Below are 26,547 nucleotides of genomic sequence, written 5' to 3'. Positions count from 1 at the left end.
GGCTGGGATCCTGAGCAGCCATCCAAGCTTTAACAGCCGAGCGCTCTCGCACACAGCAGTGCAGGTGGTCGGGCAGGTTGAAACCACGGCGGCACAGAAAGTCGGCCGCACCTCCCGCCGAGCCGAGCCGCCGCCGCAATAAAACCGAGCTCCCCGCGCCACGTAACGGGAGGAAATCCCTGCCCACCGGCCCTTCGCAGCTGCGAAGTCACACAAAACAGATGAGTGCATTTCAGGCCAAGCAGAAGTGACTCACGTCGATTCACTCGCTGCAAGCGACACATCACGCACAAACTATGAGTCCCAGGTCTGCACAGAAACGTCGCTGCCTTTTCTCCGCCCGGACAGACACCCAGACGCATCGTATCGTATCCAGAGAGTATGAACCCGTGCGTCGCTTGCCTCCCACACCAGCAAGCAGCATTCCTCCAAACCCAAAGGTGTTTCTAGACTATTATGCCCCAAAGGAAATAATGTCAAAATTAATAGCCTGTAAAACGCCATTTAAATTAAAAAGGGATGCTGTCCAGGTTAATCCTTCTCCAGCACGGATTGCCTCCCCCTGTCCCACTAATCACCCACAAGGTGATTACAGAGTAATATTTCCAGTTCACATTACGGTGCTATTAGTCGAGGGCCCCTGGAATTCCCCTTCTGCTCCGTTTACAGAAAGCTGGGCTGCGAGGGGGAATTTGGTCGTTTCAAGAGAGCAATTGACTTCTCGAGATCTGATTATTTTTCGCACTTTGCTCAGAATAAACAACAAAAACAGAAGTCATTTCTACTACCTCGCTCTCAGAGCCTGCCAGGTCCCAGCTCGGCATGGGAACGTTTGGGTTGAACACGCAGCAGGCAAAGGTTTAATGCCAAATCAAAAGGTTTCTCACCGAGAGCTCTGCAAACACGTGTAACTCCTGTATTTGTGCAGCACACCTCTTCCACACAAACAAAAGGCGACGCTGTCTCTCGGCTCCTCCTTTGATCATGGGGAAAGCAGGCCTCAGCTGGTGCTTTGGCTGGATTTTAACAGGCATTCTTCATAAAAAACAGCTTAAACAATTACAAAATTAAAGTACTTGCGTTCACACAGCCCAGGGCAGCTACAACCGGAGCACTCAACAACAGTCCCGGCGAGGCAGCTGTTTGCAGAGAGCATCCGCCTCGCTCCTGCAATGCCTTCTCGCCCTTTCCACCCTCTCCCAGCCTCCGGGTACAAAGCTGCGCTCTGGGCAGAGGAGCAGAACAAGCCCAGAGCACCTTTTGGTGACATCCTGATGGGAGAGTGTCCCCAGCAAGTCCCACACAGACCAAGATGGAAAACCCCACGGAAACTCACAGCCCTTCATCCTCCTTGAAACATGAGGAGTCCTTATAGCGCATACCTGCCGCTAGCTTTTTATGCTCCGTTTTTAAAGTCTCATCGCAATGCAGAATGGAAATAAAATCATCAGAAAACCAAGACGTAACCACCAAACAAAGAGGAGGGCGATACGCTCCCCAGGAGGAGAGCCTGCCTGCTGCCATCCATCGCTCACCGGACCAAGCGCCCATCACCTTGGGCCAGAGCACCCGGGGGTGGCACGAAGGCAAAGAGCCACAGGAGCACAGCACGCACAGGCTGCGAGTCCGAGCTCAGGCTCCGGCCCCTCTGGCACAGCAGAGGTCGAAGGCAGCGAGGAAGGGCTCACCGCCGCCCAGTACCAGCACCGAAGCTCGGTGGAAGGAGCAGACGGGGCTTTGCCACCGCTCCCCGCCACGCCATGAGGCTGTAGGGCGATGCCCACCCACCTCCCGCGCCGTTTCGCCCAAGCCAAACGGTTTCACTCCGGTCGCGCCCTTGCCGGGGCAGCACCGCCTGCGCTCGAGCCGCCAAAACCGGGGAGCAGCCGGGCCCGGGTGCCAGCGTGACTCACGTCCTCGAGCGGCCCTGCCAGGGGAACAGCCAGCCTGCACCGCAGGCGTGAGCCCGCTGGAGACAGGCACTAATTGCTGCCGTCGCGGAGGTGACTACGGCCTAAAGCTATGTGCCGGCAAGAGCCAAGAACAGCGCTGGCTGGCACGCTCCTCCTGCAGAGAGAAATCCTGCACTCGCAGCCCCGGCTCCCGGGAGGAGCTCAGCGCCTTCCCCTCCCCGCACGCCCCAGGGATGCACGCTCACCCTCCAGCTTGCTCCCCGCGTTCTCCTGTTGCTTCTCCTCGGCGTTTCGGGCCTCCCTCGGCTCCAGCTGATCCGCTCTGTCCGGGAGGGGCAGCTCCTGCTTTTCACCTGCGGACGAACAGATCGACAGACCTTTGCAGTCAATAAGGACGCTCCAGCAGCAGATGTTCTCTAAAATGACTCCACATCGTGTTGTCCCTCCCTGCCTAAGCCGGCACAGTTTACATTCAACCCGATGACTGCAAGGGAAGTAATAAAAAAAAAAAATATTTAACAATCTTATAGACTCGTGGCAGCGAGCCAGCGCTAACTACCTCAGCCAATTAAAATGCAAGAATGGTTCTAACTAGCTTTTAGACGGGCACTTAGCAATGTGTTACCTGTCAAGATCTCCCGGCTCCGCGTCCCCAGTGAGTTCAGAGACGCGCAGGAACAGCATGGCACCTGACATTTAGTAGACTAGCAAACAACTGTTTGACAGATATTATAGTAGCTGTCAAAGCCACCAGATTCCTCCTTTTCCCCAACAGCTGCTGAAGGGGCTGTGCATGCTCACACGCTAATCTCGTGCAATTAAAAGGAAACACTGGGATGTAGGTAGGAATAACCAAATGGCCCAGTTGCCGGGGCGGATTACAGGCCAAGAGGAGAGCTTGTTCAGATGAGCCGCCGTGGAGGGAGCTTACCAGGGTCGCCTTCCTTCTCCATGGACTTCGCAGCCTCCTCTGCTTTCCTGGGGAGCTGGAGCTTTGATTTCTCCCTGTCACCTGCAGCCTCAGCTTTCTTCTCACCGTCCGGCACGGCAGCTTGCGCCTTGGCTTCCAGCACTTGTTTGTCTGGCTCCAGCTCTTTGTATGGCGCCCTGCCATCCTGCCGCACGATCACCTCCAGGACGTTCTTCGGATTCTTAGCGGGCTCGTCAGTCCCTCCCCGCAGTTGGTTCTCAGCAATCGCTTCCTTCCCTTGTTTTGGGCCAAGCACCTCTTTCTGGGGATTGAGCGCGGCTGGCTCCTCCAGCACTGGCTTGAGCAGACGGTCATTGGCTCCTCCGGGCGCGAGCTTGTTCTCATCAGATTCCTCCCGCTCCCGCCCCATGTCCACGACCACTTCGTCGTGCGGGACGGGCGGCTCGTGGCGATGCGCTTCCCCCACGGGCAGGGCAATCCCTGGGGCGAAGGACAGGCAGAGTTAGGGGGCTCGAGACTGATGGGAGAAAGTAAGAGGCAGGGGGTTCACAGCACACCCAGCACCCTGCTGCCCTTTTTTCAGCCCTGCCTTGGCTTTCTCCTCAGGCTGCATTCCTAACGAGCCTTGAGAGCATCAAATACTAAATCACCTTCAGTCCACGAGGTAACGAGCAGAGATCAGGATCTTTATCTGAAATAGCCCTGCAATGTACGCCTCCCAGCTCCAAAGCTGGCACCCTTTCCCCACGTCCCTCTTACCTTGATCGGGACGGTCAAGCTGCACTTTCTCCTCCGGCTTTCCTCTCTCCTCCTCTCTCTTGGGTACCTCCATGGGCACCTTGATTTGCGGCTGCTCCATTTCCTCCTTCTCATCCAGCAGCTTCGGTTTGTCGCGGTCATCCTCCGCCTCCTCTACTGCTGGGTTCTGGTCTGCAAACGCAGGACAGTTAATTGCACGAGGTTACGCACAGCTGCACCGTCAGTCCACTGGCAGGACCGAGGCAATCGCTTTGCGTGCTGCAACCCCCTTTACCAACGCAAGCCGAGCAGCTATTTTCCCTCCGGCGTCAGTACGGAGGGGTTGGGCCTTTTGTTCTGGGGTCGCCTGTTTGTTTTCCTCCTGGGTTTTTTTGGGTTTTTGGGGCTTTTTATGGAGCTGCTGCCATGGAAGCCCAGGCCAGGTGAGGCAGGACCGGGACAGAGCCGGCTGCTGCTGCGAGCCCGTGCCGCCAGATGGTAGCATCCTCCCGGCTCCCCCGCACCGGACCCCCGAGCACCGGGAGAAACCGAGGAGGGGTCCGGCTGCAGCCCCCCCATCACCCTCCTGCTCCCACCTGCGCTGGCCGCAAACCGCAAAGTAGCTCAAAAACCTCTGGTTTTTTTCAGTTTGCTTTTTTTTTTTTTCTCCTCCTTTTTGCGCACAAGCTTTTCCCCAGCCCTTCGAACGCCGCAAGGAAGATGGGCGGGAGGAGAGCTGCGTGACCTCGCAGAAGGCACGACATTTTGAGGCACGCAATTAAACGGGCGTTAGGGGAAACTCCCAAGGGAGACGGGGGACTCCCCCCATCTCTCCCTCGAAAAGATGGGATGTTTCTGGGAGACGCATCCCAGTCGGACCAGTTACAAGGTTCAGCGCTGGGGTAACCACGTGGAATTCGTGGCACGTCCCACAGGATGGGAACGGTCCCTTCTGACCTCAGGGTGGCAGAAGACGACCGACGCAGCGCGAACAGGGAGTGAACTCTTCCTTAGAAGAGCAGCAGAGGAGGAAATCTAATTGTTTCCCAGCACTGAAGTTGTTCTGCAGATTTTTTTTCCATCCAACAAACTCTGAAGAAAAAAAAAAAAAAAATCTATCTTCTGTAACAAAAAAAAAATTCCCAACGCTTCCCCCCATTTGCCCTCCCCCATGCGATTTCCTTTGGGGAATTAATTCTATAAACATCTTTCAATTTTCTCCTCCCCCTCCGCAGGGCTGGTGCGATTTATTACAAGATGAACTCATGGGAAAGAAGAGATTGCCACAACTTCAGCTGCGTGGGCCTTACCCAAGTTGGGGGACCAAAAAAGAGGGAAAAAAAAAAAAACCAACCACCACCCTAAAAACCAAAATAAGTACAAAATCCTGGCCCAGAGGGATCCGTGCCAGAAGGACCCAAAGCCTCTCCAGAAACCTGGACTCTCTGGCCTGGAGCTCCGGACCCAGTTGAAGGGACGTGTGCCAGGGCTGGCCGGCTTTCAAAGTTGCTTCGGTTCGGGAATGATGGTGGGAGGGGGAAAAGGACTTGGATTTTCTGAGAAATTCGAGTCCGGTACCCAAGGGTCCCTTCTCTCCATTGAGGGACTTCCCAGGGTTCAGCAAGTCACGGCAGGACACTCCTCCTTCCAGGAAAAAATGGACTGCAGGAATCAGTGCCCGGCCCTGGACGGGGGCCCTGGGAAGCAGAGGCTGAGGCCGGGGAGGGGAGCGCTCGGCACGGCTGCGGATGTTCCCAGCTAAATTCTGGCCTCGCAGCAAAAAATTATTTACGCTATTGGAGGAAAGTTTTTCGTTAATTGGTTCATGAAGCCGGGAGATGGCTGCGTTTGGAGAAGGCTGCGGCGCATCTGAAACCCGAGGATCCAGAGAACCGCAACGCCGGCAGAGCCGTTCCCACGGCAGAAGGGAACGACGAGCCGAGGCAGCCCTGCAGCAGGATGATGTTCACGAGGGGAAATAAAAAGGAAGGCGGGGGGGGGCGGGGGGAACTACCCGTACAAGTGGGAAACGGAGGAGTTAAAACCAGAGCCACCCCTGCGTGCACGGCAGGGTTTGGCCAAAGGACCCCGCGGCAGGTGAAACCCCCCCATGGGTCAAGGGCGCGAGCGAGGGGCCGGGGGAGGCCCCGCCGCTGGGAGAAGCATCAATCGCATCAATCGTAAATCAAGAGGCGGCCGCGTGTTCCGCGTTCTGCAAACAATGCAAGAAAAGACCGAAACACAAACAAAACACAAACAAAAATAAAAGCCTCCACGCCGTAATAAGACAAAGTTGCCTCTGAGCCGTCATTTGCTCAGCAGGAAACAAAATTAAGTTCATCATCAGGGCGTGAATTAACGACCTCTCACGCTGCATGGAAATCTATAAGGGGCTATATGTGGTTTGCAGAGAACAATTTTGCTCAGGATGTGTAATAATCGCTCTAACTGTCTAGTCGCCCTCCAGGTCCCTTTGGAGAGCGTTACAGTAATGCTGCGCCTCTTAATGTTTTATGAGTGGCGTTGGACTTTACTGAGAGGCTGTAAAAGTTTTTTGGCTTACAACAACAGGACCTGGGCGTCGGGCAGCACCGGGAGGGTTTGCTTTGCCTTGGCGCAGCCCCGTGCTGCCGGCGGGTCCTGCCGAGCCGCCCCAGCTCATGATGCTCTTCAGCAGCTCCGCTCACCCTTACGGGGGGGAAAGGAAGGGAAACCGGGGCTTTCTGCAACTGATTTGTGTGTGTGTGCGTGTGCGTGTACGCGCGTGTGTTGTGGTTTGCCAACAGCCTCTCTAGGCTGCAATAAAATTTCATGATTAGCAACCTAAAAGCTTCCCTTCCCCCTCCGCTCCTGTTTCGGAGAGTAGCAACGGTCCCAGAAAGGCATTAAATCCCTCCTCGCACGGTTTCCCTATCGCTCTCGTCCACCGCAGCAATGACCGTAGCCGAAAGCTGCGTTCACGCACCCTGCTCTCGGCAGAAGCAGCAAGACGGGCCCTGGGGTGCTCCCCCTGAGCCGAGGGGGCTCCGGCAAAGGGACCGGGGGAGCCCCAGGGACAGCACGGGGACTTGGAGGAGACACCGTCCTCTCCGCGCAGCCGAGCGATGCCCAGAGCATCGGCCGAGGGCTGATGGGGGACGCGGGCTTCAGGAGCTGCTCGTGCCACCGGGCCAGCTCCAGACTCGCTTAAATGGCTTCAGCGCAGCGAAATGGAGCAAGATCCATGAGCTCGTGCTAAGGAAAACCAAGAAGAAGCAGCGGGGCAGAGGGACGGGGGCAAACCGCTGCCCTCAAACGCGCCGAGCAGCCCCGCAGCCCCGAGCGGGGCAGGGACAAGCCCTGCCCGGGGAGCCCCGCGCAGCCCCCCCGCCCCAGCAGTGCCTCCAGGAGCCCCCCTCCGCCTGAAACGGTTGCAGATTTCACAAGGTTATCGAATGGCATCACTGAAATTAGTTCACAGTTGTCTCCTGACGCACCAGCAGTAAAAACGAACCCAAATTACAAGAGGCTGATAGTTCCTTTTCTGTGTCACAGGCACTATTAAAAGCTCGCTCGCACAAAGCACCAGGGAGAGCTGCAGCAGAGTCAAGCTGTTCCTGCAGCTATTAGGAGCTGTGCATAATCCACGTTTCACACATGTTCAGGGCTGCTCTGGCTAATAACGCCGGCGGGGACGCAGCCTGCGGCCGGGCAGGTCTCTTTTTTTGGGGCCGAACGCGGCGCAGGGAAGGAGGAGCCCTCGGCATCGTGCCCCCGCTGCACGCCGGCAGCCAGCGGAGAAGCCAAACGCAGACCCGAGTTTCGCCCAAGTCCATATCCCGCGGACCACCGCGGCCGGGAGGACGCGTGGGATGGATGGAGAAGGGTCCCCAGCATGCGGGCTCCCCGGAGCGCCGGGGAAAGGGCGCTCTTGCATAAGGAGAGTGAATCAGGTCTTTGTTACCCGATATTGCACAACGCCAGAGAAAGAAAATGAAGCAGCAACGATCAAGTAAGGAGCTGAAAAATATTACAAAATCTTAATCCACCCCATGAGACCCTCTAGGGTGCTTTCAAATACAGAGAGAAATTGCCTAATTAGCTTTTTTTTTTTTTTTTTTTTAAATGGATAATTGCCTTCATGAGCTTTCACAGGCAGCTTAGCAACCTTTTAACATACGCGCACACGCTGCATGGAGCGGCAGAACGTTTCTGAAAGGGGTTTTATACCTTTCCCGAAGAGCTGCTGACAGTAAACCTCAAGCAATACAGGCAAGGGCTGTAATGGGCACTTGGGTGTCGTTAGTAAAAACACTATTCAGAGTTCGCTGGTCAATACGTGTTCACATAAAAGGGCAATGTTCTAATATTCATAATCCCAGGGCCCACAGGGCAGGGTTTTAATGAAAGTCTGTACAGTTCTGGTCTCCACAACATCAAAGAGGCCAATAAAACTCCTCTCACATGCTGACAGGCAAAAGTCAGACGATGAAGGCAGGACTGGGAAAAGGCCCCGGCGCAGCCCCCAGCTTTGCCTCGGCCTTGCAGCTCCCAGCCCGGCGCGGGGAAGGGGCACGCAGGCACCCTCCGCCCCGGGGAAGGGGCTGAGCACCCAGCACCGGTGCCCGGGGAGAAGCCGTTGTGTTTCTGCTAAAGCCCTGCGCCAGGAATACGAACCAGATGCGCGCCGAGGAGGGCATCCAGGTGATGCGGGGCAGCCCGCATCCTGCGCGCCCCTTGAATGACAGGATGCAGCTGCTGCGGTGTTTTCCAGGCTGCAGGCTCCTGCCTCTGCAAAACAAGCCGGGCGAGGATGAGGGGGGAGCCGCGGGGGGGAAGAAGGACACCATTTAATCCCTCTCATTGCTAGTCAAGCCGACATCCTGCAGAGGCACAGGGAGGCACGGATCCAAGGCGCGGGGCGGTTCGCGGCAGCCGAGCGGGACCGTGGCTCTCCCGGGGCATCCCCGCGTCCAGCCGCCGCTGCTCCCCCAGCGCCGTCGGCCCTGCAAGGTCCTGGTCCCCCTTCCTCTGCCCAGCTCCATCTCCCCCAGCCCCATCCCGCTTCCTCCTCCCAGGGCACGGAGCACCCAGGGCACGGAGCACCCAGGGCAGGCTCCGCTCCCCGGGGCACAACCAGCAGCCCCCCGCTACGACAGGGACCACGCTGGACTCGGAGGGCAGCTGAGCTCTGCTCGTCAGCACATTAGGAGCTGCACAGCTCCTCCCTGGGAAGTTTACGAACCAAGAGCACTAAAACTGCCTTCCCTCCCAGGTAGGATTATTTAATCCAGCAGCAAGTACCAGGCAATAAGGGCTAATGCCGACGAGCTCTGGGCACACGCGGTGGGTACGGCGGGGCGACCGACGAGCTGCTGCGCTCCGCGATGATTAGACGCAGGCGTCCTGCTCTGCCGCCCCGGCTCACGCGGAGAAGAAGTGGAGAAGAGATTTAGCAAACTCCAGCGGACACCATCTTTTATGGGACTTTTTTTATTCTCCCAGTCACAAGAACACGTGTCATTAGCGACTCCTCCTGAAACGAGCAGCTGTTCTTTGGCCATTACTGCTCCAAAATTAACCAAGACGGAAGAATTCAATTGCATCCCTCCTCCCAGCCCTGCTGAGTGCGCACGATTAAGGGATTGAGAGCATCTTTCGCTCAGAGTTCACGGGCATCCTAGTGCCTGAGAAGGCACGCACGCCTCGGGTGAACGGTGAGCACAAACGCATAAAACCCTGCCGCTGCCAGGGACGGAGCAACCCAGGAGTGAATGTTATCGGCGGCAGCACCGGTGTCTCGGAGACACTCAAAGCTGCTCGGCAGGAGCACAGCCAACAACCAGGAGGGAGGATAATCTCCAGAAGAGACAGCCCCTTTCTCGCTTCCGTTCTCAATCTCTGCGAGGATATTTCAAGGCCCCCCGAAGAACAAAAAAAAAAAAAAAAACCCCCAAGGAAAAAAAAAAAAAAAGCACGAGCAGAACCAAGCAAAAATAAAATAAAGAAACAGGACACAGCCACAGATGAGGGGCAGCGCAGGGTCAGGCGACACCTGCTAGTGATGGCCTTGCAAGGCAAGCCTGCAGCTGGGGAAGGGAGGGATCGGCCGTAATTCTATCAACAGCCACAGTAAACAAATAATAAATAACGTGAACCAGTAAACAAAGCTGAGGCATAATCACAGGCTTTGTCAGAGCTAAAACCGAATCCAAATTTATATCCTCACAACTAAAAAAAGTCAGCGCCCATAAATTTACATACCTTTGAGCGCAATGAATGGCTTGTTATTGGAACGGCGGACAATGCGCTGGCAGAACGGTGAAAGCAGCCCTGTTTGGCCACTCGCACCCCTCGTACAGGTGGCCAGCGCGGAGCCGTGCTCACAGAGCTGCATTTACTACCCCGAACGCAGAGCCCTGTGCTCTGCCCTTACGGGGGACCCCAGTCCCCGCACCCTACCTTTCCTTTCCCTTCCCAAAAGAACAACTCCCTCAAGTTACCACCAGAGCTCACACCAGGCTTTTCCAGAAGGCAAAACTGCGGCCTTTCTTGGGAAAAGTCTCCAGGATGCTGTGAAGATGCATGGAGCTGCCTGGAAAAGACCCTGCTTCCACCGCACTTTTTAAAAAAAAAAAAAAAAAAAAAAAAGTATTTTTTTTTTTAAAGAGGCGGAGCTGGGAGCAGGGCTGGGAAGCACAACTCAAGCAGACACATACCTGGGATTTTGACTGAATCTTGGTCAATTCTGTTCTCCTCTCCATCCAGGTGCTCCAAGCCCACCGCTTCTGTCTTCACAGGGGCGTCCTCTGTTGCAGACAAGGTGGTATAGGTGCTAATAACCAGTATTCCCAGGCCAATCCACAGTATAATCTGCACAATGTGCCAGAGCTTCAGTTAGCACAGCAAAAACAAACGGGACTGCTCTGTACAGCATTCTTCATGCAAACAGTGTCTCCAAACAATTCAAAGCTCAGTGCAATTACACATGTCAGTAAGAGGAAGAGAAGAGGAGAGCAATTTAAGAGGAAAGAACAGTAGCTTTTGGCTGAGGTTTGTATTTGGATGTAGAGACATACGAATGAGAGTTTCAGATGCTGGAAGCTGTTGAAAAGGCAACTCCTGTACCAGAAGGGCTCAAAAGCAAGTGGACAGAATATAAGGATAGAAAAAAAATGCATGTGGCAGACAAGAGTCCAGCTGCACAGACTCATTCCCTGGTATTTCCAGCAGCTACATTAGAACACCATGAAATCAGGTCTGGCTGAGAGCAGAGGTGCCCGACCTGTTTACAGCCTAGAAAGGTTTCTAGGGAAGCTGTTGAAAAATTCTTCTTTTTGAGAGCAAGAGTAAGATGTCTACACACAAGTCCTGGTGGCCAGTGCTCAAGAAGCTGCTAAGAATCCTCCCTGATTTCCAGAAAGCTGGGGCCAAATAGAATAAAAACAGAAAGACAGAATCTGGATCCTGTGGAGGGAAGGGCTCTATGAATTTCTCCAACTCAGAAAGGAGAAAAAGTGACCACCACCAAAAAGAACATTTCTACAGCTTATTAGCTAATGATAAATGGATCTAAAAGCATCTAATTTCACATGAGCCTTAAGGAAGAAGAAAAAACTCTCTGCCTTCGACTGCAGAAAAAAACCCATAAATCTAGGAGCGCTAGCAGTTCGCGTGGTAACTCAAGAAGGACAAGCAAGATGACGCGCAACAGCAACAGGGGCAGAGGAACGTCTGCCACGTTTGGTGTCTGGGCTGCCAAATGCCTGCCTGCTCCTCCAGATGAGAGCGGTACCAGTTCAGAGAGCCGAGCGGATGGATTGCTGGCCGACAATGCTGAATGGGGAGATTTAATTAAACTCTAAAGTATTATTTTTACCTAGTTAATCATTGCAGTTGTCACAGTAAGGGCTTCTCACAGAACCTGGTTTGCATGTCAATGCGTCACCGGCACCGCAAACGACTGGTAGGAGAAAGTCCGCAAAAGTTTGCGCTGAAAGAACTGGGCAAAGAAGCGGCACCCTCTGCTAGAAACTCGGGTCCCCCCACAAACTCCTTTTCACAACAGACCATGGGAGCAGCAGGAACCATCATACGCAAAACAGAAAACTCCTCTGCAATGCTGGGAAGCTGAAAGTTTGCAGCAAATCGGTATTTATGATGCAGCAATTCCCCCCGTCTTTTTAAATACATTCTGCTCTCTGAAACGCCAGGGATCTGGCTTATTTCTGCGGCTCTGCATATGGCAGCAAAGGATCCAAGATAACGCTGCAAACTGCATCTTTTCTCGATGCTTGGAGCTTGCAGGCAGCACGCCGCTGGTTCTCCTCTGCTTTTTGCCAGTTCCCATCCCCACCCCTGCTGCGTGCGTGCTGACTGCAGGCTGCTGGGGAGAGGACACCGCTTTTTCCACCACATGTCTAACAAGAACAACTCGCTATGCGTGCTTCACGAGGCAATCGTAAAAAAAGTCTCAATCTGCAAAGGAAAAATGCTGCTTTGGTACACGATCTTGTTGCTGTCCAGTAGGAACCACACAAGCTGCCTGGCCCCTTTGCAGAGCAGTGCAACACCCAGAGTACCGGTGATTCTGGCCCGGGCTGGGATACAAGCCCACTAGGAATCACAACCTGCGGGACTCATCCTCTTCCCCCAGAATCCTTACCCTACAGCATTTACGTCCCAATTCACAAAAAGCACAACGAAAGGATGCTGCTCAAGTGTGAGAAAACCCAGGAATGGCTACAGGGGACCACTGCTACAACCGGGAGCTGCCGGAGGGAGAAAACTGAAAATAAAGGGGAGAAGTGAAATTGAAAGGAGAAGTTAAAACGTTGGCATCTCCAGGGGAGGGAGGAGAGGGTAACGTTTTCCTCTCCTTCCTCGTGCTGAGGGAGATCGCCCAGAAACACGGGCCAGGGTGGTCAGAGCCTCGAGCCCAGGAGACCCCGTTCTCAGCACACCCCTGCAGACAGACAGACGCCTTCAGAAGGAAAAGGTTGGCAGGACGTGAAGCAGCTCTGGACAAGGGACGAGCAGCACGGCCAGGGAGCAGAGGCCAGACCTTAAAGACGTTGCAAAGGAAACAGAAGTGAAATCTGCTCCCTGCCTTGCTGTGTGGGTGCACAAAGAGCAGATATCCTGCCATCCTGCTCGGGCCAAGAGCAGAGTCAGCAGGTCCCTGCCACTGCTGCCCTCGGCTTGGAGCTCGTCCACTTCCTCCCCTCACACAATCTACAGCCCCGGCAGCAATGCACTTTGCGACTGGAAGGCTGTTCTGGCGTCTTCCAGAAACAACAGCGGAGAGGAAGAGCATTTCCACAAAGAGGATCTATTCTGGTGCCACAGGAACTAGGAGCAACGTGGGAGAGAAGGGAACTGTAGGAAACGGCTGAAGACATAAAATGTTTTGAAAGGATTTTTGTTGTTTCTTATCCTAGTGGGGAACCACGGGCTTGAATGCCTTAGATTCAAACCCCTTTGATTGTTTAACATTTGGAGTTCATCTGTGAGCTTCCCAGAGCAGTGGGTACGGGCACACGTGGCAGTCAAAGACAGGCTGGGCTGTCCATGACCCAGCAGCCGTCCCTCACCTTCAGCTCCCCCCTCCTCCTCACCTACCCCGTCAGCAACTGAAGACCAGAATAAAGAGGTCCGCAATTTGGCTTAATTCCACGGAGATACTTATGACATGGAAAACCAGGCAGTTTGTACTCAAGGGAGCACCAAGGCTAATCTGGCAATCAAAGGAAGAGGAACGTGGGGTGCAAGGACCCGGTGGCTCGAGGAACCAAACACAGGCAGAGGAGTCACCTACTCCCAAAGCGTTCAGCTGAAGAGCTGAGAACCTGGAGCAAGGAGAGGGGCAACACTGCAGAGCAGTTATAAGCCAGAGCCTGATCCCACAGGATCTCCCCGCCTCTGGAAAGCAAACCCTCTGAGAGCAGAGACCCTTCTCCAGAAGCACCTCTCAACATGGATATGGCAAGAGGATGTGCAAACGCCTCGGGCCGCAGCCTCCTCCAACAGGCAGGTCAGCAAGGCAAGGGCCTGGCTCCCGAGAGGAGAGCACAGACGGGAATTTGGGAGAGGAAGTTTACGTGGCCGTTTCCGCTGCTGGTGGCTTTCCCTCGGCCGTCCTTCCTCCCAGAAGATAACTTGAACTTTGTACAGAAGCGTCATTAGCTCAGACCATCTCCTCTAACCACGCCTGAGCCATCAGCGGGAAGCAAAAAAACTGCATTTGTGTGGAGTGACGACATCCTCCAAACTGTGCTGTTTTGGACACCAAGCGCTTGGAGGGACAGAGTCACGGCGAAGGAATGCAGAGCCCCGGTCACTGCCAGGTTCCTCCGCTGCACTACGACAAAGACGCTGTGTTGGAAGGGCTGTACCGACCGAAAACGCCTGCGGTGAAGGTGTGCTGGCCGCTGCGCTACCAGGGGAGGGCAGAGGGGAATCTCTTTTCCATCCGCACAGGAGCGAGACTGGGGGGTTATTTCCTGACCTCGAGCAGCCTCTCCACAGCTCCTCTTCCCAACTGGGACAACAGCAACTCCAGCCTCCCTAGGAGGGGCCTCTCGGATAGGCTTGTGTCAACACTGGGAAGCCAACACCTTCCTGTTAGAAGTTAAACACTCTGTTTACAGACCTCAACGCGACCTTCGGCAGCACTCTGCCAAACCTCACTCTGTCCCCCGCCCCGCTCAAGGCTCCCGGAGGGCAGCAGGACACGGACCCGCACCTTTACAGGAACACGCCTGATGCTTAACCACAAGAAAGGGAACGCTCTCCCCAGTTCACTCACAGTTCCGCACGCCTGACTTCAAGCTTTTTAACTGCTCGTTACCTGATCGTCTTTCCAACACAGCAAGCCTTTCAACCGAGCCACCCCCCAGCCCAGCCCAAAGCTGCTGTCCCCAGCCCCGGCCGGCTGACCAGCGGCTGCGATAATTAACAACTCGCTGGCAGAAGCCGCCCGTGCTTTTTGCTGGCCAGCAAACATCTGGGACTGGCCGCATTCCTTCCCCTGGAACCCTCTTCACCGCTTTTAATGCAACTCCCCTCTTTCGTAGCCTCAGCTTGCACCATCTTCCCAGCTCGGTAAACCTAAACTCCCTGTCTCGCCAGCCCCCTAAGCTGCCCGACGCGGGACTTCGCCGGATGCCAGAGGTGGCCCAATAAAAGCAGCCAGTTCTCAGCAGCAGCACCGCAAGAATCGAGATCATTCAGGCAAGCGTAAGAGCCGGTGTTGAGAAGGTCTGCTGCTTTGGAAGAAAGCTAAAGATGATGGAGGGAGGGAGAACATACATTGTTTAGGCAGGGAAAAGCGGGGAGGGACAGCTATGCCCAGGGCCAGCTCCTTCTCCCCCTTGACTGCCGCTTTTCACGGGAGCGTATTTTGATGGAGTGGAGCGGCTGATCAAAGAAAGCAGGAATGAAGGAGGAGACCAAAGACGAAGCTTCAGGGAAAGAATAAATGAGTCTTTGCAGAAGACCTGGAGGAACGAGGAGAGGGTGGGCCCAGAATTTGGCTCCAGAGTGGAGGCGGGGAGGTGCTCTGCAGCCTAGCGCCCTTCTGAAGGCAGGTGTGCCCTTGCTGCAGCACTTCAGAGCATCGGTCAAAGCAAGTATGCAAACTTGACAGGCGATGGATCATTCAAGAGAAGGCTGGACAGCTTGCTGCCAGCCCCTTGAAATGCCAGGGTAACCTGGGGGCTGATGCTTTAGATAAGCCCTTATTCCTTTGTGGGGATTTCTGCAGGACAAACATCTTCACCGGCCTCGTGACCAGCGTTTCAGGTCAAGCATTGTGAGGGCCCCAGTCTCCAACCCCGGGCAGCTGACTGTCGCCTCTGGGCAGCCAGTCTAAGAGCTCAGCACATCCTAAGTGCAGTTTCAAGGCACTGCAGAGACACGTTCTGGCTCAGCCAGAATAGAAAGCAATTCTTGAAAGTGCTCTTTGTTTCCCTGAAAAATCCAGGCTGGCATTCAGACTCCTGCTTGGGGTTTCAGTCAAAAACGTTAGGACCAAAGTGTCAGAATTCAGAGCGAAAGCTGGAAAGTTGGACTATTTCCTTGTGTCAGAGAAAGCATTGGGTAAGAAAAAAAATACACCCCCCTTAAAAACTTCATGTACGTTTGCAAACCCACAAGTCATTAAACACAGAAAAAGCCATTAGTTCTGTAGGACCCACAAAAATGTCGTGCTCTCCCCCTGCTGACTCTGCAGTTTGCCGAAAACCTTATTCCCAACCCAGCACTGTCGTGACTGGTAACGCTGGGGCAGAGGCCTGCTAAAAGGCAGTGGATTATTGTTAGAAAAAACCAAACCATGTTAATTTCAGCCCCACAAAAGCACAGTATTTGCAGAACCAGAGAGATCAAGCCCAGCGAAGAGCCACTTTCTTTCAGTCCCCGAGGAAGCCAATTCAAACTGGAGCAAAAGGAAAAGCTAAAACTTTTAGCAGCCTCTGAACGACCCCAATTTTTTAAAAATCAATTCCTGAAGCAACACCTCTATGTGTGTGTTCCTTTTTATTATTATTTTGGTTGAAACCAGAAAGCTGAGGGTCAGCAGCAAGAACCGCATCGCTGAGAAACCGTGTTTATTTTACCCAACCCAGGCAGGTTGGGATGTAAGGCCCGTTAAGGTTTTATAGCCTGCCTGGATTTCCCATCCTGCGGATACAGAACCTGAAGCCCACCAGAAGGCGGACTGGAAGCAGCGTTTTATGCACCAAATGAATGCTTCACTTGCCGCTGGAGGGACAAAAAGAGCTGCTGTTCCAGCACACGGCAGGCCATGCACGGGGCCAGCACCTCCTCTGTCGCTGTCTGCGTGCCCATAAGCGATGCTGCTCAGAGCAGCCGACCAGAACAGCTCCCACCTGTACTGGGCAGACTGGAGGGGGAGGCTGGAGGAGGTGCCAAGCAGTTTCTCTGCTGCAGCCAAATTAACTACGTTCCCAGGCTCTGCAGAGGGCTTAGGGGGATGTCAAGCAGCATCAGCACTGACCTGTGAACAAAGCGCATTCTTGTGGATCTTCTTGTAAATAAGAGCCGGGCAGATAAAACAAATGAGGCTTCCCATCGTAGCACCTGTCAGGCCCAGGACTGTTTCCACTGGCAAAGAAGAAAGAAAAGTCAAAATCCCCTTCCAGGACAGCCAGAGCAGCAGCACATGGCGGCTGTCTGAGGCCCCCGGGCAGGCTGGGGTGCAAGCCCAGCGGGCCTGGCCATCCCACCCAGAAAAGCAAATAAAAGAAACCAGAGAAAGTAGCCAAGCAAGCAGCCCTTGCCCCCAACTCCTCGCTCACCATTCGGGATCATGATGCCTCCTACCATGGTTCCAAACACAACAGCCAGCGTCAGGGCTTTGAACCGAAGCGGGGGCATATAACCCCCAGCAGCGAAGGTGCCGTCTTTTTGCTGGAAGAGAAAGGGTGGGAGGGGGAGAATGAGTTTAGCCCCCACGTCACTCCCACACAGTTCCTAAGCAATTACCCCAGCGGGCTCCAGCAGCTCCGTCACCTCCACGCTATGGTCTCCTCAGAGGTTGAATGCTGGGGTGGAGGGGGCAGTTAGACATGGTTGAGCAGTTTTAATATGCAACTGCATTTGAACCTTCAAAGCAAGAGTGACGGGGGGGCACGGAGCCAAAGCTGCTGTTTCCATCCTGCCCCAAATGTGAACCGTACAGCTGCATCCCAGCCCCTGCGCCAGTGCTGCAGCCACCCAGCCTCAGCGAGTGGCCCCAAGGCCAAGGGCATGAGAAAGAGGCACAGCTGAGAAGGCAGGAGGGAGAACGGTCGCGGGGGGAAGAGCTCTGGTTTTGCTACGGCAAGGTGTCCCCTAACACCTCCGGGAGCAGGGCTATTTCCACTGCGTTACAACCCGTGTACCAGCTCCTCCGACTTGATGGAAAACACCCTGGCTGGATGGCAGAGAGGATGATTGGTGCTGCTGGGGAGCTGCTGACACTGGAGGGTTTCCAGACGCCCTCCGTTTCCCATCCCATCCCCACCCTCCAAGCAGGAGGTGCGGAAAGCAGAGGACCCAGCAAACCCGCGTGCCCTGGAGAACCAGCGGGTCCCCACTCTCCTGGCCGCACAGATGGGAGAGGAAAGCAAAGTGACAGGTTCAGAGCCCAAAGAGCAATGAGCAGAGCCCAGGCGAGAACCAAGTCCTTCCCAAACGTTTCCAGCGCCTACTCCTCTGCATCTGCTGGCTTTCACCGATTGTCTTCCCCCATCCTCAGGCCCTCCCGACGTGAGAAAAAAGCTGGGGGCTTCTCACAGGCAGAAGTGGCAGGATTTAGAGCTATAAATTGCTCAAGTTTTATTTCCTGCCCTAAGAGGTTTCTATTTATGCAGATACACAAAGGCTTCAGAACATTCCCACAATCTCTTACTGTTATTTACTGAATACCATCGGCATGCTTAGTGCCGTACAATACACAGAGGAGAACACGCTACTGCCACAAGGGACTTACAGTCTAAATCAGACAGACCAACTATAGTCACAAAGGCTGTCTGAAGATCTGACCCTGGGAAAGGTGAACGTGTGGGAGAGGGCTGTACTCCACCGCATGCTTCTGCACCAGATCGGCACCAAGCAGCCAGGGGAGGTACTGGAGGAAGGGGACTTCTGAACCCGGAGGGGAAAAGCTGCTCAGGGGGCTAGTGACGAAGGTGCAAGGATGAGATTAATAACAAAAGAGTAGAAATGAGCAGGCACACACAGAAGCAAGAAGAAATGACGCTGGGCTGGGCTCTGAAGCCAGGAAGAGAAGCTCGAGCTAAATGCAAAGCAAGATCGAGTTGGCCAGCAAAAGGATGCCAGCTGGAGCAGCAGGAAATAAGGAGGCTCCTCTGTTTCCAAAAGCACATTTCTCCCTCTTTCTGAGGGGGGGGAACCACCTCGGCTCTGAACTGTGTAACACTTCTGCACGAGAGCCGAAATCCCCAGTGGAGCAGGGAAATAGCAGCCACGGGGCTTGGGGCGCAGCAGAGCAATAGCAGGCTTCGGGCTCGCGACTCCAGCACTTCTGCCCACGAAATTGCTCTGCAGAGAGGACAAGAACCTCAGAGTACCAGAGATTAACCATTCTGCAGAGCAAGATTTACAGACTGCCACGGGCCTCCTGCTGCACTGTTACCACACACTATGCACTTACGATTTCACTGTCAGTTGAGGGTTTGTCCCTCTGGACAGCGAGTACCCACCACGAGTCAGAAATATGCAGTTGTCAACGGAGTCTCACAGAGCCAAGGCACGTTTGCAGCCCAGGTCAGCAGCCAGCAGCAGAAGCCAGAGAGTCACAGTAGCCCTTCAAAAAGCAAGTTTTAAAGGTGCACACCAAGGCAGGCAACTGCTCCTGGCCACACAAGAGGCTCTTACCTGCTGCTCAAAGAGAAGGGTGTTCAGCGCCTGTCTGCACGGGAGAATCATCATCGGAAACCCCACAGCTACCGACATCATGAATCCCACTCGGATCATCTCCGTCACAAGGTTGGAAGGGAAGTTCATTAGGACGTTCCCAGCAATGGCTTCGGTGTAACTCACGTAGCCAAAGAAGCCCACCTGTCCGGCAGGAGGGGAGGTGAGCGGATGGGGTTTGACTCCAAAGCGCACATATCTGCTCTTTACAAAAGGCTGGCGGCCAGCGACCTCCTGCGGGTTAGGACCAGCCAGCCAAGGAGGGAGCACGGGGCCACCTCCATGGGCTACCTGCCAGCAGCCCCAGCTGCAGCACCCCCAAAAGTTGAGACAGGCGGTTAACGAATAGTGGGACCTTCCTAAAAGCAGAGGCAAGTTTCTCACTAAATACAGGGGGCTTTCATGGAGGACGGTGCAGCGAGGGAATGCTGCCACGGCCCGTGACACAGAGCGGTGATGCCCTGCTTCCTGCCAGGCCCACGGACCGGCCCCCTCCGATGAAAGAGGGGCCGTAACGATTCCCCGCAGCAGCCTAGCTCACAGGAATTATTAACTCGGTTTTATTAACCGGTGCTTTATGAGGCATAACTTCTTTCACATCTTTCCAATTGCAACAGGCTGAAAGAAGCTTTCCTAAACTCGGGGAGGGCATCTCCAGCTCCAGGCTGGGCCCTGGGAGGCAGACAGCAGGCTGATGCACATGGAAGAGCTGGGTCTCCACTCTGCCTCTGCCCAAGGAAATGTGCCACTGAAAATTTTGGACTCTCCAAATGCCTCCTGCACTGTTTGGTTCATCATCTCCCATCTAATTTTGCTTTCAGCAAAATGGCTTATCTTTCAGAATAAACGCAGATAAGCAGAAACCAGCCCCAACTGAAAATAAATCATCATCCCTGTTGCCCCTCCAGAGCGTGAACTTCTGGCAAGGAAATAGAAGGGGAAGTTTCTTACCGTAATGTAAAAGGTGGTGACCACGTTTAGGGAAGAAGCAAATATGGAGCTCATGATTTTAACAGACGGCTCATCCAAGCTATCATAGGTAGGCAAGACCTGACTGTAGAAAAGAGTAAATTATTTAAGGAAACCTTCTGCAAAGAAGGAAAACCCCAACTCCAGCATGTTCCCTGCCTCAGCCCAGCAGCAAAGAATCCCTGACACCTTCCCCCTACGGAGCATAAACACTCACTGCTATTCCAGAATTTATATTGCTAATGCCAAGAGATTTCAGAACACTCATAACTTTAAGTGTTGCAAAAATATTCCTGCTCTCCCCACCCCACCACGTGGAGCTAAACGTGTGATGTAAACATTTTGGTTCAAAAGTGTTGCAAAATGAATGACCGTTTGTTCCAGTGAAACACCAGTGGCACCAGGCCAGGCAGCGCATTGGAGATTATTGTTCTTGGAGCTCTCTATGCTGATAATTAAAGCGACGCAGTGTTTACAGAGTAAAAGCAGGAAGAAGGTTAGAGCATCGCACTGTCTAAAAGAAAAGTTAAACAAACAAAACTAAATGCAGTGCCTGTCATATTTCAGCGCTGCTGCTAGACCTCAGTTCATAGAAAGCTGGGAGCGCCAATTACACGGGATTTGGGGCATTTATAGACCTGGAAAGCATGTGGAATGTACTTTTTGACATCAGGTGCATATTTTAGCAACTCATTAACCTCTTGTTACTTTAATTCAAGTGGCTACATCCTGGCTTCATGTTACTGAAGTAACTCTCACGAGAAGGAGGGGGAGCATCCAGTTAGATGGGAAGGGGGTATCCCCAGTTCCAGTGGGCACGAAGCCATTAACAGAAAGTGTGTCAAGCTGAGGCCAAGCAGAAAAATCCTTAACCCTTAATCCCTTAACATCAAATGGTTCCGCACAAAGGAAGCTGAGCATGTCTGCTCTCAAGAACCCGCGAAACGCATGGGGTCTGTGAACGCAGCACCGTGACAGCCATTTACTGTAGGCAGGGAGCGAGGAGACCGGCTTCCCCAGGAGTCTCTCCATTTCGGATTCCTCCCTGCCCTCAACGCAGCAACCTCCGCTAGATTAGCCAACTACGTCCCGGACTTCAGCCCCACGAGGGGAAGGGGGCCAGCCAAACATCCAGGCCCAGGAAGGAGAAGAAAGGATGGAAGCAGAGAGGCTCTGCAGCACGTGGGGTGGCACAGCCAGGCCAGGTTCGTGTTAGCACAGGAGCAACAGCAGTGACACGGGGAAAAGCGCCATGCCAAGTCCAGCTGCGCCCAGGCCTCCTGCGATCACCTAACGGCACCCGCTTGGCCAGCTTGGGTTTGGAGGACCAGCGCGGTGTCCCTCAAGCCCCCACGACACGCGGCTGGCCCCTCCTGACCACCTCCACCTCTCAAGGCAGAGCAAGAGGATGAGAAGCACACAAGAGGCAGCATGTCCCGACACGGCCGGGGTTTATTTTTAAGCAAAATGACTGCACTGAAGGCCAGTGAAGGATCAGGGATCCTTCCCCGTGTTATCTGTTACACCGCACCTCAAAGAGGGCACAAGCAGATGGTTCCTCCTGAGCAGAGAGCAGGCGAGTCAGCACAAGCATCAAGAGCAGCCTCGGAGAAAGCAGCCTTGCTTCAGAGATGGCCAGAGCTACCTCAGAGTATCTGTTCTTCACCTTCACTGTAGGGACCACCTCGTACAGGCTCTCCGAGCACAGTACTAACTCAGCCTGCAGGGAACTGATGCTCACAGAGGCAATGAACATCATCCTGGCTGTTATTATCCCTGTGAATTCATCATTTTTGCATCCATCTGCACCAGAAGAGCCATCTCCAGAAATGAGAAGTTTTCTTCTGGAAAGCTCTACTGACTCCTCTTTAATTAGAGGGTTCAGTGACTTGACCAAGGCCACGCAAGGAGGCTGCAGCAGAGGTAACCCTGGAGTCCTCGCGCTCCCAGCTCTCAGCTCTGCAGCAAATTTCCACGCTACACAACTGTAGAGGAGTGACCTACTTTGCAACTTCAGCAACAACAGGATAGCTTTTAAAGAGCGAAGGGTATTGAACTCACGAGTAAAGCAGGGTCAAGTTTTTCAAGCTAGAATAATAGTGCATTTATTTGTCCTTACTGTATGCTGCATTTACGTGCTGAAGGAAAAGGGTCTCTGCTTTATGTTAGAATTATTTATTTTTTAAAAAGGTGATTCAGAGGTTAGCAAGATTACACCTACCTAACTGAGAATAACATGCTTATAAAGATTGCCTGGGCTGGGGACAGCGGACTGCCCTGATGCTTGGAAAAAATGCGTAGCTTTAGGTTTGGCTTGCCACGTAAGTGCTGTAATGGAGCCTATATTTAGGTACATGCACACTGGTCCAGACCAAACGATTTTCCTGTATTTCCAACTCCCAGAAAAATCGCGCTGGGTACTGTGCGGCTACCGTAAGAAAAAAAAAAAAAATGGAATTTAAGAACTCTGAAATGTTAACAAGGTAAAGCCGTAAAAGACTACAACTCCTTTTGCCAGTTGTAATGGAGACGTTAAACAGCAAGACTGGAGCGTGTTCGGGTGGGAACCGAGCTGCCAAGAGAGCCGGTAAGTGGAAAATGACAATTTGGATCTTGCATGTGGGTGTAAACACAGCAGTCTGAACAAATTTTATCTGTCACATTCATTTACTGTTGGCATGCTACCCATTTGCTGGAACTACAGGGGGGAAAGCCCAATTCTGCCAGCCTTTGAAATGAGGATGGTCTTTTCCATGTCCACATTTGGATTTACGCTTCTATTTAAAGTCTGTTACTATTCTGGCCAGGCACGTATTGCTCACTTGCCATTTTGGTGCAGAAGGTAATGCTGCTAGAAACGTGAAGATAGCCTGGTCTGCCATCATGTCCTTCCACGTGCCAACGGAAACCCTCATTAAAAGCAGGCGACTGGAAACGCGCGAACAACTCTCCAAAGTCGACGACTGTGCAACGATCCGAGTATTCTCAAAGAAATTTGGGGAAGCAAAGAGCAGCCACGAGTGTACGCTACCCTGCAGGGGGCCCTGCGGCCATCAGGTGACACAGCCCCGCTGCCTTTCCTGGTGCTAAATCATTCCCTTCGAGAAACGGGGGGAAATTCATCACTGCTGCAGCTGTACCAGAAGCAACGTGCATTACGCTGAGGACCTGTTTGGCCCAAATGGTCTTGTGTTGCTCAAATACAATAAGTCTCAAGTGAAAAAGAACTCCCTCCCCCATCTAGGTAGCAAAAGGGTCACAACTGGATGAGATGCTGCACCTCAGCAGGCTGTAAAATATTGTGATGAAAATAAAATAGGAAACCAGATGGTATCTATCCCTTGCAGATCCTCATGACCCTCTGCCCTCACAAAAACTCATTGCGCACCACAACTGCCAGAAGTGGGAATGGCAGGTACTTACGACTGACAGGCAAAAGACATGCCAAAGATGGGGATGCAGCGAAAAATGCCCTCCCAACGAGTGTAACTAACTCGCTGCAGCCACTGCCCGCTGAAGAGGCCGTGCTTGAAGGACGACAGCACAATCTGCAGCCAAGAGAAAGAAAAGGGGTTAAGATCCGACCCAAAACAACGTCACGGCAGCAGTAATGCTGGTGCTGGGATAAAAGGCAGCGTGTGGCAGCTCTGCGAGGAGCTTACGCTGCCTACCACAGCCCGATCTCTATTAGTCAAATTCCCCAGCTCCCCACCCCACCCACACACTTTTATTAAAGCTCCCAGCAACCTCCACAGGCCCCTCGCCACCAAGGATCCTGGGGTGTATTTTAAAAGATCTATGACATTCCCCCCCCCCCCCCCCCCCTTGTTTGATGCCATCAGACATTATAGCACGCACCAGGGTGGGACAATTTCCACTGACACATTGAAGTGAGAGAATTATTGTTCCCAGCAACTTCTTTTGCACGTTTTTAAACACATTTTTAAATCCAAACGGGAAGCGACATTTGCCTTGGAGAAGCCTGTTCAATGGAGAGAGACAAAGCTTCCTAGAACAGGCCCCCACCTGCACGCTGCTGCTCCAGAGCCATTTAACAACACCAGATCACCAAAGACAAGGATAAACTTCAGGAAAACAGGGGTTGCGAGGCACCCAGACGAGGCCAGGGGAGCTCTTTTGCCTTTGACAGGGAAACTGGCAGGCATTGGGTTGCACAGGAAACAGAAGGTAAATATGTCTGAATGCCTGTTTATAATATCGCCTGAATGGGGGTTTTCTAATCCCCAGAGATTATGTTTTAGTGCAGCCAACTCTCATGAAATGTTGTGGTTTTCTTAAAGGCACAGCTCCTGCAGCATGGCAGTTTTACAAAACACTCATTTACAGTTTCCAGCCTCCTTACAGAGGCAAGCTCAGAAGCGTGACCCAGCACAACCTACTAAAAAAAAAAAAAAAGTTAAGTGGAAAGAATTTCCACACCTCCCTTTTCTTCCTTTTGTTTCAGCTCTTCCAGTCCTGACATTTGGGAGGCAGGGCTGGGGCTCCACGAGCAAACCACACGAGCATCCGTGAGGTGAAACTTGAAGTCATTAAAAAGCAAGTGAAAGTCTCCACCTCTCAGTAAACGGTGCTATACAACGGGGCTTGGCCAAGCCAAACAGGGCCAGCTTTAGGTAACTCTCAGCTTACCCTACTTCATCTAAATGGTCCAGAATCCGTTCACCTCAGTAAAGAAACTTTTCTAGAAATATCTAAGAACGAGTACACGCCACGTAGCAGGCTTTACGAAGCTTTCAACGCTCAAAAATAGAAGTGCTGGTGTCTGACAAATAAAACTACTTGCAGCCTGAAAGACATTAACCATCAGCTGCAAAAAAGCATGCAAAGTACATGCTTGAGTTCTTAACGAGAACTGCCCTCCCCCTACAGATTAGAAGCATTGAGGTTTTCAAGGCAAAACACTAAGGCATGATGAAAGCCCTTCTGCTTCCAGGCACTCTTCCCCACATCTTCCATCCTTTGATTTCAAGTTCAGAGCCCTAAATTATAAGACGCCAACAAGCAAAATAAACCACAGCTCTATTTGTGGTTTATTATTATTTGTGCCACCACAGTCCCTAGCATTTGTAATGGCTTACAGACCCACTGGCCGGTTTCTACAGTCTGTACCTCCCCACCTCCACCGGCTCAAGAGCACGGGCACCCGGATCACTCATTAGTCCCGGCACTAATTATCAGGAAGCACATTTTAAACTTGAGGCCTGCACCTGCAGGCTGTCCCAGCGGGAACAGCTGTGTTAAAACAATAGGAAAACAGCATTCCCGGCGTCGATACTCACCACGAACATGAACACGGTGTAAAAGATCAGAGCCATGGCACTGAAGGACTGTATGGAGGCCATCATGTTCCTCTGGAGGCTCAATGGAAGTACAATGCACAGGGAGACGGCAAAGAGCAGGACTATCCGGAAACTGCCCGACACCTGGAAAAGGGACCTGCGTGAAGAACCGGAGCACGGAGGAGACTCAAAACATCCCACCAAATTAGCAAACACCGCTGTGGTGGACTTCTCCAGAGCGAGAAACAATGCAAAGCCAGGATTGATTTCGAACGTGAAATTCTGCTTCTGTACATATTTAAAGATTTGATGCTGAAAGCTTGCCGTTTCTTTGGCTAGGTCTGTGATTAGCTTATACAGTCACTGGGTGCCACTGTTGCTCTACACAGTACGTGACAGGTCCATCCTGAAGTGGAAGTTATTTGGGGAGGGGGGTTTAAATGCTATTCCAGCACAAGCTATTCAAGTATTTTCATGCAATTAAATAAAAACTCAACTTACTCAGGGAAACAAGAGATTGAAGTCTTGAAAATTCTGATCCAGAAAATTAATCAAAACCTCACATTGGTATTTATTATAGCAGAACACTCTGAAATGCTTGGAAATATTTAATACCTAATTTGGCTGCAGCCACAACGCATCTTTTTAACTTCACAGCCCCTTAATCGGAGCTTAGCAGCAGCAGGCGGAGCAGATAACAGCCCCGCCAAAAATCCTTCCACACGTCCATTTTGCTTCCCCGCACGGCCCTCGCGCCGGCTCCGAGTGCTGCTGCTCCCAGCTCTCCAGGAAAAGCAGCAAGAGCCGCCTGCCCCTGAGGAGCACCTCTCGCCGCCGCGCGTCTTAAGCCAACGCCGGGCTCATCACAGAGGTTATTTTATCTTAAAGAGGAGGCAGGCAGGCACGCAGTAACTTTGGCCACCAAAGCGGCAAGGGACAGGACAAAAATCCGTCTTGAACAGAAGGCTGCGAAGGGGTGAGAGCTCGGACAGAGGAACTGTCTGTCACTACCCGTTAAGGGCAGGAATTAAGACAGGAAGCATCATCTCCTCCAGGAATCTGCTCCAGAATTAACAGAGACCGAGTTAAAAAGAATTCCTTTGCTGGAAGTGCCTTATTGGAGGTTTTACACATCTGATTGTTCGCCATATGTCTGGGCTTCCAGGACTTCACGGAGCTAAACGCTCTGTGCACAAGGCGTGCCATTAAAGCTCACCACGAGGCGACCCCGCAACGCCTCGTGGGCTGCTGAGCACGCCACGAAGGCGGGACGCTC

At 53.0% G+C, this 26,547-nt stretch overlaps 1 protein-coding gene across 1 annotated transcript in view; it reads right to left on the bottom strand.

Annotated features, from left to right (window-relative positions):
• Positions 1–26,547, bottom strand: part of SLC38A10 (solute carrier family 38 member 10) — a 38,894-nt gene that overhangs the window by 3,118 nt on the left and 9,229 nt on the right. The window contains 10 exon segments of the mRNA XM_075720166.1: positions 2,159–2,266; positions 2,845–3,324; positions 3,604–3,774; positions 10,281–10,434; positions 16,580–16,686; positions 16,881–16,992; positions 18,964–19,146; positions 19,954–20,056; positions 23,395–23,519; positions 25,272–25,415. Coding sequence (XP_075576281.1) covers positions 2,159–2,266; positions 2,845–3,324; positions 3,604–3,774; positions 10,281–10,434; positions 16,580–16,686; positions 16,881–16,992; positions 18,964–19,146; positions 19,954–20,056; positions 23,395–23,519; positions 25,272–25,415 — 1,687 coding nt within the window.

Source organism: Pelecanus crispus, chromosome 12, assembly GCF_030463565.1.
Source record: "Pelecanus crispus isolate bPelCri1 chromosome 12, bPelCri1.pri, whole genome shotgun sequence".
NCBI classification, from domain to species: Eukaryota; Metazoa; Chordata; class Aves; order Pelecaniformes; family Pelecanidae; genus Pelecanus; species Pelecanus crispus.
The sequence above is the reverse complement of the archived record's forward strand: the minus strand, read 5'-3'. Positions and strand labels throughout refer to the sequence as shown.